The sequence below is a fragment of the Coenobita brevimanus genome, chromosome 45 (genome assembly GCF_032717465.1).
Source record: "Coenobita brevimanus isolate Jiangsu-jjx chromosome 45, ASM3271746v2, whole genome shotgun sequence".
Classification (NCBI taxonomy): domain Eukaryota; kingdom Metazoa; phylum Arthropoda; class Malacostraca; order Decapoda; family Coenobitidae; genus Coenobita; species Coenobita brevimanus.
The window spans coordinates 25,266,711-25,278,954 of record NC_136998.1 but is presented as its reverse complement, the minus strand read 5'-3'; the positions used below and the strand labels follow the sequence as shown (position 1 = coordinate 25,278,954).

Sequence of the window (12,244 nt, the reverse complement as noted above, 5' to 3'; positions counted from 1 at the left end):
CAGTCTTTTCGTCGTGGGTCTTCTGGCCGGAGGAAGTCGGGCAGGGAGTTTACTGCCCTGCGACCAGCCCATGACCATTGACACTGCTCTTGGCGGGCTTGGTTAGTGGCTGTGTTTTGGTGGCCGTCATTCGCTGGTTCTCCTTCTAACATGCATATTGACTCTCACATTCATTCGCAAACTAGCTGGTATCACACACACACACACACACACACACACACACACACACACACACACACACAGACTCCTACATCCTTTCAGCAGTATTTATTGTATTCTTTGGTTCACTTACACGTATCAATCACACAGGTACTAAACCTAACCAGCTGAAAGAACGTTTCTTCCTTAATATACTCTCACTTCCTCAGTCTTAATTACCTCCCACAGACACCAGCACTAGCTTCACTCCATGCAGGTTCACTCATACTCCAAAGGTGCTCCATCTCACTCATTCATTTACTCAATACCCACTTATGGAGATTGGTGAAAGACAGTTTCGGAGACGTTCTAACTCAGATTCTTTCTCCTACTGACAAAAGCTTAGTTTAAGGAAGTTACATAATTTGCATTATTTTATTATTATTGGATGGGTTGCATCTACCAAAACCTGCATCAGATAGTACACTAAGATTTATATTCCTATGTTCTAAATTCTAAACCATTCGCACAGTCAAAGCAGCATCTGAGGCAGAGCAGTTCTTCCTCTCTCTCTGTCTCCCCGTTCTTTTCCCCTGTTCTCAGTCTTTCCCATTCTTCCTTTGCCTCCTCCTTCACCTGGCCTTCTCCTTAACCCTCCACAGCCGAAGCAATAGATGAAGGAGAGTATTCACTACCTCTGACTGTCTACCAATTCCTCTCTCTTTTTCTCCGTCCTTTTTGTTTCCTCTGCTGTCTCCCTCTTTCCTCCTCCCTCTTTCAGATGCCTTCCCTGCCTCCCTCTTTTCTGCCCGCCTCTAATAACTCCATTCTCCGAACCCTGTACAGTCCACTTACCGTGTCAGGGGCCGCTTCTGTTACCCACGTGCCAGTCCAACTTGATAAAATGTCTCCAGAAAACAATACTCTGCGCAGACCTCACGGAAGAACTACTGGCCAAAATAAAGGCATTTTTGACAGAGTGCGTCGCAGAGTTGAAACTGGATGTGGACTTGGACCTTCTCGCTAAAATTACTGGTAATGTCACTCTGTTTTATGCTGATTTTCGTACTGTCACACGTTTTACACTGATTTTCACAGTGTCACTCTCTCTTACGCTGATTTTCATAATGTCACTCATTTTCAGTTGATTTTTATATTGTCATTCTGTTTTAACCCTATTCGGTGCAACCCTTGGCGATTTCCCACACTTACGACCCTAGTATCGAGAAAAGAATCTTGAGTAATATTATTGGTTGGACGAAGTGAAAGGAACGCATTCGGACACGTCGGCGCCGTTGCAAGGCAAGCGCCGCCAAACATATCGTACCGTACCCGCGCGCACTGAAACACACACACACACACACACACACATACACACGTTTAACTATTATCAAATTTAAAATTAATGTAAATATCAAATGATAAAATATTTTACCATTCACCAACGCTTATCATGTTTGCCATATATCAAAGCCGTAGGCTATATTTTCAGTCTGAGGGCTGCAGTATCAATAAACCGTTTACTGTTGTCTCTCACACACACACCGTCCATAACATGGAAGTTGATAGCTTACACATCTTCCCCATCATCATCACCACCCTTCCTCCCTCACACTCACCACCTCCCATCTTCTTCACCACCACCTTCCCTCTCTCCATCACCCTCACACTCACCACTATATTCCCTTCTACCATACTCTCCGTCTCACTACCACCGCTTTTTTCTCACCACCATCTCTCTCTCACTCGCCACCGCTAATACTCTCTCTTTCTTCCTCACCTTCATAACTCCTAAACCCACTTTCAGTGGATTTACTACTAGGTAGACTAGTTGATGGAGAGGTAGCTATTAGTCAAGGAAATCTAATAATGTAAGCATGTAAATAATACCTGGTTATACATGCGAGTATTTTTTTTTATGCAAGAAAGAAGGAACCAAAGGGCAGGACCTGCAAAGTGCTCCCTCCAAGAAAAAAACGACAGCAGAGCCAAATTCAAGATCAGTTCATTTCGAGATGCCTGGACACACTGTGTATGAAAGACTGGAGACCGTAGGCAGTCAAAAAAACAGAGATGGAGACAATTCCAGAGTTGACCTGTTGCATACATGAATGACTGGAGCAACTGTTAACTCTTGCATTAAAGAGTTGGACAGAAAAGGGCTGAGTTTGTTGCTAAGACGGGTGCTGCGTGCCTGCTGTGGTGGTGGAGGGATGCAAGCAGACAGTTCAGAGGAGCAGTGACCATTGAAGTGGCGATAGAAAAGAGACTGATGCAACAGTGCCGCGAAGAGACAGAGGTTGAAGGGAGCCAGTAAGAGGAAAGTTAATGAGACGAAAAGTCTCCGACTCCATCCTGTTGAGAAGAACTGTGTGGGAAGCCTCCCCACACATGACAGCTGTGCTCTACACAGGAGCGAATAAAACCCGTGTATAAAGTCAACAACTGTGCAGGGCCGTGGGTTAGGGCTTCCTGACTAAAACCTCCCTAAGTGAAGAGTCCAGTCCTGCTGTGGACTAAAAATGGAAAGTACATAATGATGATGATGAGAATACTACCATATATTTCTTTCTAATGACTGAATATAATATTTAGCTACGCGAGTTTCAGCCACACTCAAAAAGTGTGTAACCTGGATACGGGACGAGGACCCAACTCGCCATGTATCCCACCAACCACTTTCCCCAACCTCCTCCCTTTAGAAAGTAGTTATTTATTTTTCAAATGTCATTACAACTATATAATAATGAATTTATAGAAGTAAAAGATTATTCTTATTAATTTTACACGTGTGGGGTGAGGACTGAGTTGGTGCGTGAGGACTGTGTTGGTGTGTGAGGACTGTGGTGGTGTGTGAGGATTGTGTTGATGAGTGAGGACAGTGGTGGTGTGAGGACTGGTGGTGTGTGAGGACCGTGTTGGTGTGTGACGATTGCGTTGGTGTGTGAGGACTGGGTTGGTGGGTGAGGACTGTGGTGTTGTGTGAGGACTGTAGTGGTGTGTGAGGACTGTGCTCGTGTGTGAGGTCTGTGGTGGTTTGTGAGGATTGTGTTGGTGTGTGAAATATAATCTATTCGTGAGAACAAAACAGACTCGACCTTCTCATGGACCCACTTCACGTATAACTAAGGAGTGAGAAACAGGTAGACCTTTATCATACAAATGGATGGCGAGTGAGAAAGGGCCGGGGAGTACAGGAGGTAGATAAGGCAGAAGGCGGTAGATGTACGGGAGATAAATGCTTGAAAAGGCATACATATTGCATAATAAATGCAAAATTCCACATCAACAGCCTTGTGCCTTACCTACCTCCTATTCTGCCTGCCCCTCTGTTGTATAATAAAGGTCTACCTGCTTCTCACTCCTTACAGCTGAAGGAGGTCCTTGAGAAGGCTGAATCTGTTGTCACCAATATATTATATAGGTATTTCTAAATCTGAGTACTGCAAATTAAAATTGAAGGGCACAGAGAAATATTTAGTTATAACCAATTATTCAAAGGGCACGGTAGCTCTATCTGCTCATGCTACGCCCCAAGGAGTATTCAGAGCAATGCAATAACAAATATTCAATTATGATTAGTTATACCCAAAACATCATCAGTATACAGTATAAATCAATGGTTATTCAGTACGGCAGTCAATCCCAAAATACCGACAAATTAGTCAGTAGACTGTCCTTCTGATGCCAGTTTATTAGTAATTTTCCACTGGTCAATCACTAGCCTATCACTGAGACCTTTGTCGGTCAGCCAGTCAGTCTCTCCAGAAGTCAGTCCCTTGATCCTCTGTTAGTAGTCACCACGAGAAAATGCAGCTGCTAGCCAAAGCTCCGTACATGCGGGATCACCATTAAATTCTTACGAGTAGACTGTTAACCAGGAAACGTGCCAGTCTTTGGATTACTGAATCGCTTAGAGCAGCCTGTAGCTTCCTGGTTAAACCCTATATCTCTTGTAACCGGAGAACAAGCTGTTCCCTGGGTAATGCACAGGCACAGTGTGGATATGAGGGGTTAGGTCCAGAGCCTTGCCTGGCGCTTTCAAGGGAGACAGCAGTCAATCAGGCCCCAGCTCCTTCTCTACACTGCGAGACCATGCTTCATTTCAGCTGATCCACCCCCTGTTGCATCGACCCCTGGTAAGTTAAAAAGATCCCGGGTGCCAATTAACTAACAGGGCCCTCAGTGACCCACAGCCCGTCACAGGTCGAAAGAGTAGTAACCGTTAACTTGGGGCTATCCATGCCTATGCTCCTATGTATTTTCCGGCGGTATTTGATCCTACGCACTCGAACATCCTTTTTACTCTACACTTACAACTAATATAAGTAAGCCGGAGGATTCTTATGCTGCAAGATCCTCACCTTCCGTATCTCTATTTACATCTATCATATAAGGAAATTTTTAAACAAAAATATAATCCGTATATAACGTAAACTCAGTCATAATCTATATTCACAGACATGCATATTCATTCTTAATTTCCAAAACAAGACTTTCACTGATTGGGCATGTTACTATAGCATTTCATACATACTTTATTTCAATTCTGATCACAAGTGTGCTTGTGACATACTTGACATTGTTTCGTGGACGATTTTGCTTTGGGGCGATTCTGAGTGTATCCTGGACCATAAAGAGACTCCAGGCATGAATGACACTTGTGCTGCTTGCCTGACCTATTCTCATGTGTTACTTCTGGGACGGCCTCCTCTACATCTCCATGTCCGAGCATCAGCTTCATCTTAGCTATTGTATTCCTGGTCAGACCACAAGCCTGAACTTTTCTTCTTTCAATTTGCAGATTACACAATGCCTTCACTAACTGCCAGCCATAGGAGATTGAAGCAATTTTTCTTGGATCCTGATTATTATATAACGAATAAATTGTCTGTGAATTTACTCTGGCAGTGTTGACAATGTAGCCAAGGGCATTCACTGTCCATCTTCTAGATTTAGTGTGTACTGTATGAAAACTTATTCTCTGATCCATAATGTCAGTGCCTCCTTTAGTGAAATCATACAATTTAAATATATATATATATATATATATATATATATATATATATATATATATATATATATATATATATATATATATATATATATATATATATATATATATATATATCTAACAATATATATATATATATATATATATATATATATATATTTTCAAATCATCATCCTTGGTAATGCCTAATATAGGGGAAACTGTGCTCAGAAGTAACACATCTTTCTTACCTTTGCTTTTGGTGGGTGTTACATAGGATTCAGTGTCATTTCCTCCCCGTGTTTCTTCCAGTAAACTTGGTATGACCTATCTTCCCTTTCTGTGACTATCTCTGGTGGTATGCCTTTCCTAGTAGAATCTATAGTACCTGAGGCTGAGATACCTTGTGTTTGAAGCCACTCCAGCAACTCTATACTGGTGTACAATCTATCCAGGCTAATAATCCTACCTCTAAGGTCGACTGAGTCTTGTAACTGACTTACCAGAGCTTTCACTGTTGGGACTGTACCGCGTATGTACTGTGGTCCTGGCTCTCCAGGTTTACCTGAATATACAGCTGTCCTAAAGGTAAATGGATATCTAACAGCATTAATAGATTTATATTGGAGGCCATAGAGTACGGGTTTGCTCTTATTGCAGTCTGAACCCTATTTGTGTTCTGCACCCATACAACGTTTCATCAGTGGTCAACAAGTCACCTGGCTCTAACACTGAGCAACAACAATTACTGAACTGTTCAAAAAGCTCCCTGATTGCTGCAAACCGATCGTGTACCCATCTCTGGTGTCTGGTATCAATGTTGATCGTGTACCCATCTCTGGTGTCTGGTATCAATGTTGATCGTGTACCCATCTCTGGTGTCTGGTATCAAAGTTGATCGTGTACCCATCTCTGGTGTCTGGTATCAATGTTGTTAAAAGTTATGTCGGCATGTAAGAAACCAAATCGTTTTACTGACATGACGGCTTCAAATATTGGGTGACCAAACCCTTCCATGAAGAGACGATTATAGCAATATTTATTTTGTCCCAACAAACCTCTTGGATAGAGCAGGCCAAAAAGCTTTTCAATTCTATGGCATCAGTCATCTTGACGTGTGTTGGTATTTCAGCAGTCAGTATTAGAAATTTCGGTAATTATGCCTTGTGTTAGCATGGGTTACAATACCATCAATCATATTAGATGTTATAAACAACTCCCATGCCATTATTTCTGTATTAGCTGACCTTGCCTCTCCTAACAAAACATCCTTCACTAGGCAATACCTTCTCAACAGGCCTACCTTCTGTATGATTGGTCCATATTATTGACTTACCGATATCTAATTTTCTCTGGGGTTTCTCTAAAATGCAGGTATATTCCCTGAGCTCGTGTGGCAGGACAAATTCGTCATAATTATGTTTGTTCAAGCACTGGTCCAAAGAACTGATTAATCTATTTTTCACCAGTGGCTTTCTGTTTCTGAGTGGTACCCACTCTTCTTCATTTTGTCAACATTCTGATCATCATCTACATCGTCGCCCTCAGCTCCTCTATCCAAGGCAAGGTCATCATCATCATCATCGTCAACTACCTCTTCCAAGTAATCTTCGACTGGGTCAACATAGTCGAAAATAAAAGCAATGACTACGTCCGTCGGCACATCCACCCCGTCCCCTAATTAATGCCTAACTAACCGTCATCCAGCACGCCTACACGAGAGCCGCGAGGTTTGTGTGTGTGTGTGTGTGTGTGTGTGTGTGTGTGCACATTACAATGCACGTGTGTGTATCTGTGTGCACAATACAATGCACATGTGTGTATCTGTGTGTATGTGTACGAACAACCATTTCATTGGGTATGAGGAGTCATAGAGAAAAAACAATGAATAATACATAGATAATAAAATTAGTGAATGAAATAACTATTTCACTAAGTATGAGGAGTCATAAAGTATGAACAATGAATAATACATAGAAAATAAAGTAGTTTTAATGAAAATAGGAAACGTATCGTACGTCTGGAAGCTGTGTTGATGCCCGTTAGGCTAGCGTAGGCTAAGGTCCCAGATATTTCACTCATCTTCGAGCGTTTTCTTTTTGTTTAGCGCTCTCCACGGGGAAAAATCGTTAATTTTAGAGAAAACGCTCGTTTCAACCCAGTTTTTTCGCTCAGAATCACTATTTTGTTGTGTTTCCAGTAATTTAACAAGAAAATAATCGTGAGACCATGCATTGCTTACAAACTAGAGTTTATTGGCAAAAATTAGTTAGGGCGTATCAAAAATGATACGGGGTGCACCGAATAGGGTTAAGCTGATTTTCATATTACCACTTTGTTTTACGCTGAGAGTCATTTTGTCACTCTGTCTTAAGCTGATTTTCAAATTGTAACAATGTTTTACGCTCATTGTCACGCTGATTTCATACTCTGTTTTACCCTGTCTGTCATGCCACAGATTTATGTTATGTGATTGTTTTAATCTGGCTCTCATACCCATGCCATATGTTATGTGATTACTCTGGCTCCCATACCTTAGCTTTATGTTGTGTGATTCTGTTTTACTCTGGCTCTCATACCCTAACTTAATGTTATGTGATGCTGTTTTGCTCTGGCTCTCGTACCCTAACTTAATGCTATGTGATTCTATTTTACTTTGGCTTCCATACCCTAGCTTTATGTTATGTGATTCTGTTTTACTCTGACTCTCATATCCTAACCTAATGTTATGCAATTTTGTTTTACTCTGGCGCCCATACCATAGTTTTATTTTATGTGATTCTGTTTTACTCTGGTTCCCATACCATAGCTTTATATTATTTTGGTAGCAGTACTATGACTATTCTGTTCTCACGACATGTTACTCATTCCAGGTTGGTGGTGACGGAAAGCAGGAGAAAGCCATCTCAGTCTCTCTCATTCTGTTTCTCAGCTGTCGTATTTAGTGATCTACGTAAAACAGTCTTAAAATTATTCATACTTATCCTCTTCCTATTGACGGTTTACCCCAGCTGCTTCACTTCATGCCCTCACAGATTACTGGTAGAATCGTTCTTTCATAGGCAACTTCATTCCAATTTGCTTTATTCCATACAGGCGTCTCACATTCCTGGATGGTCACACCTCTAGTTAAAAATCTGTTTCAGTACTATCCTTCTTCCTTCGTCTAGACCTCATCATTCCACTCATTAACTCCACTTCTGATCTGCATACTGTCATCAATCTCCTACCACACCTTCTCTCTATTGGCTATATCGTAACATTCCCGGATTTGCCCATTCAATTGGACCACGTCTATTTTAACACGCACCTGGTCTTTCAAACTTTCAATGGCCTCTTTCACTCTGCTAAGTTATCTAACTCCACATACTGTACAGACTTGGAGCAGTTCATCATTAGCATTTCCACCCTTTCTCGGTCCCTAATATTCAGAGATCGCTGCTTGCATCAATACAGGACCATCAGGATCACTTTGCTTTCCTACCCTGACCCCTTCTTGCCCATGCTTCACAGTGACATAATATGCCTCTTCTATCCTACGACTTACTTCAGTTCCTTTGGTTCTATCTGGTGCTTGGCCACTTTTAATTTCCTAAAATACTATATTTCCTCCTATTCTTTTGCGATCAAGCTTACATAGCGTTCTACTTCATCTGTTTGTTAGATGTCATCATCTCGGCTTTTCTTGTATTCACTAAACTTCTTCCCTTTAATATGAAGACTTATTTTCATTTTATTCTGGTAAACTGGATTCGTCAAGAAGTTCAGTGTGGCGAATCTGTTTAATCTTCTGGTTTATTTGTTTTTATCTGTGGTGTGGAAAATATTTTAAATCTTCTGGTTAATTTGTTTTTATTTGTGAGATGTAGAGTTCAGATAATGATAAGGTGATGACGATGTCGATGACGAAGATAGTCCACTGATTTCAAAAGAACTAGAGTGAGAAAGATTTATTCTCTCTGTCACAACCCCTTCCAACATTCCCCCACACGGCTCACCTGCCATGCCCTGCCCTGCCTTCCTCTAAATTATGCTGCCAATCCCTGTCTTCCTCTTCATTACCCTGCCCTTCCTTCTTCTTCATTACCCTGCCCTGCAGTCCTCTTCATTACCCTGCCCCGCATTCCTCTTCATTACCCTGACCCGCAATCCTCTTCATTACCCTGCCCTGCATTCCTCTTCATTACCCTGCCCTGCATTCCTCTTCATTACCCTGCCCTGCATTCCTCTTCATTACCCTGCCCTGCATTCCTCTTCATTACCCTGCCCTGCATTCCTCTTCATTACTCTTCATTACATTTCTCTTCATTACCCTACCCTGCCTTTTCTTTCATTACCCTGCCTTGTATTCATCTTCATTACCCTACCCTGCCTTTTCCTTCATTACCCTGCCCTGCATTCATCTTCATTACCCTACCCTGCCTTCCTCATCATTACCCTGCCCTATCCAACACTGTCCTGCGTCCTTTCAACCTCAGGCAGCTTCCCTAATCACTTGACCTAATCGACCGTCTCCCGTTCCTCTACCACAGTCGACACATCAAGTGCGGCGAACTTCCAAGTCTTGGCAGATATCTTCGGCTTTGCAAACCTCGTGGACGTCCTCCTGTGTGTGCTGCAGAAGGCTGGAGAGGTGAGTACAATGGATAGATATAGAAATATTAATGGGAGGAGAGAGAGAAAGAGAAAGAGAAAGAGAGAGAGAGAGAGAGAGAGAGAGAGAGAGAGAGAGAGAGAGTCTGATATTTTTTATTTTAAATTAATATGTGTTTTACGAAGCTTACTTTCACGATCATCATCACTCTTGCAGAAATTTTACTTTGTTATATTGTAGTCGTTCTAAACTGAAAAAAAAAATAAAAAATCCACAACCCCTGTAACTTCTTTCTCTCTGTCTCTCTCTCTGTCTCTCTCTGTCTCTGTCTCTGTCTGTCTGTCTGTCTGTCTCTCTCTCTCTCTCTCTCTCTCTCTCTCTCTCTCTCTCTCTCTCTCTCTCTCTCTCTCTCTCTCTCACCTGAAAAAGATCTGCAAACCTTATAAATTATCTCTCTCTCCCTCTCTCTCTCTAACCTGAAATAAAGATTCATAACCCCTATAACTCTGTCTCTCTCTCTCCCCCACAGCTCACCGCCTTCATCAAATGCTTATTGACTGGAAGTTTTCCTCTATGAACACATGGAACCCGCTGAACCGACCTGAACCCACGTGAACTTGAACTAGAACCTATATCCATCCTGTGTGTGTGTGTGTGTGTGTGTGTGTGTGTGTGTGTGTGTGTGTGTGTGTGTGTGTGTACGAGTGTGTATGTGAATAAATCCAAAGCAACATCTTATATTGTTTTTATTACCTACCTAATACACAGATCATGATTATTTTTTACCCAGTTTAAAATAATGGTAATTTAAGGATAAAAAGTACCATATAGATTCATTTCCACTATAACTATGAAGAAAGGTTAAGTGTATATATATATATATATATATATATATATATATATATGGAATGTGGGAAGTTTGAGGGGAAGAGCAGGGGAAGTCGTTGAGGCATTCAGTAGGAGGTGGGTGGACGTGGCGTGTTTGCAGGAAGTCCGGTACAGGGGTGGATCAGCCAGAAAGATTGTTGGGAAGGACTGTTGCTATAAGTTGTTTTGGCAGGGGAGGACAGATGGATATGGAGGTGTTGGTGTGATGGTTGCGGAGAAATGGGTGGAATATGTTATGAATGTTTTGAGAGTAAGCGATAGGATATTGGTTGTGAAAATTCTGTTGGGAAGAAAGATAGCTGTGATTATATCGGCATATGCTCCACAGGCAGGATTGGATGAATCAGAGAAAGATAGATTTTGGGATGATTTAATACGTGTAGTGGGTGGTATGCGGGATGATGAGATAGTGATTTTGGGAGGGGACTTAAATGGTCATGTAGGTGAAGCAGCCCAAGGTTATGAAGGAGTGCATGGGGGCTGTGCATATGGTCTAAGGAATGCAGAAGGGGAAAGGATACTCGAGTTTGGGGAGGCAACGGACATGATTGTGTGCAACACATATTTTAGGAAAAGAGACAGTAGGTTAATTACGTATGAGTCTGGGGGAAATAGCAGTCAGATAGATTATTTTCTGGTTAGGAGGGCCGATAGGAGGTTAGTGAGGGATGTTAAAGTAATAGGAAGTGAGGAGTGTGTGCAGCAGCACAAACTACTGATTTGTGATATGGTGCTTAAAGAACAAATGATGAAAAAGAGGACTTATGTACCTAGGCGAAAAATATGGAAGCTGAAAAACCAAGTAGTAAGGGATGCCTTCTATAGCGAGTTGAGGAGAGTGGTGGCTGAACAGGGAGCTGTAGACAGAGGCGTTAATGAACAGTACAGAGCCCTCAAGAACAATTTCTTGAGAGTTACTGATGTAACATGCGGCTGGACAAGAGGACCACCAAGACATAAAGTAACTTCATGGTGGGATGAGGGTGTAGAAGCTGCAATTAAGGAGAAAAGAAGGCTTTTCCGGGAATGGAAGAAGGGTGGTAGCAAAGAGGAATATTTGGCTGCCAAGCGTAGGGCTAGGAGAGAGGTATACAGGGCAAAGTCTGAGTCACAGAGACAATTACTTGATAACCTAAATCATGGGGAAAGGAAAAATATATTTAGGGTGGCAGGTCAGGTGAAGAGGGATAATCGGGATATCATAGGTGAGCAGTGTGTGAAGAATGATGAAGGAAGGGTAGTGGTGAACAGTGAGGATATTAAAGATGCATGGAGAGAGCATTATAACCGGTTGTTGAATGAGGAGTTTGACTGGGACAGGGAAGGTTTGGAGCCAGCAGATCCAGTGTCTGGCCCTTGGCCTTTGATTGATACTGCTACTGTGAGTGAGGCAATAGGCAGGATGAGGGTGGGGAAGGCAGCAGGTGTGTCTGGGTTGACTGCCGAAATGTTGAAGAAGCCTCAGGCGATATAGGGGTGAGTTTAGTCACTGACCTGATAAATAGGATTATTTATGAGTGTGTTGTCCCAGATGATTGGCTGAAGAGTGTAATTGTAAATGTGCATAAAGGGAAGGGTGATGCCCTGGAAAGAGGGAATTATAGAGGTATAAAGCTTTTAGATCAGATAAT

At 42.1% G+C, this 12,244-nt stretch overlaps 1 protein-coding gene across 1 annotated transcript in view; it reads left to right on the top strand.

Moving 5' to 3' along the window:
* The window catches only part of LOC145398296 (uncharacterized), an 11,717-nt gene extending 1,279 nt beyond the window's left edge, over positions 1–10,438 (top strand). Inside the window, exons 2-5 of the mRNA XM_080271185.1 lie at positions 1–101; positions 985–1,173; positions 9,664–9,764; positions 10,255–10,438. The exon at positions 1–101 is cut by the window's left edge and continues 37 nt beyond it. Coding sequence (XP_080127311.1) covers positions 1–101; positions 985–1,173; positions 9,664–9,764; positions 10,255–10,302 — 439 coding nt within the window. The 3' untranslated portion in view covers positions 10,303–10,438. The remainder of the gene's footprint in view (positions 102–984; positions 1,174–9,663; positions 9,765–10,254) is intronic.
* Positions 10,439–12,244: the final 1,806 nt, after the last annotated feature.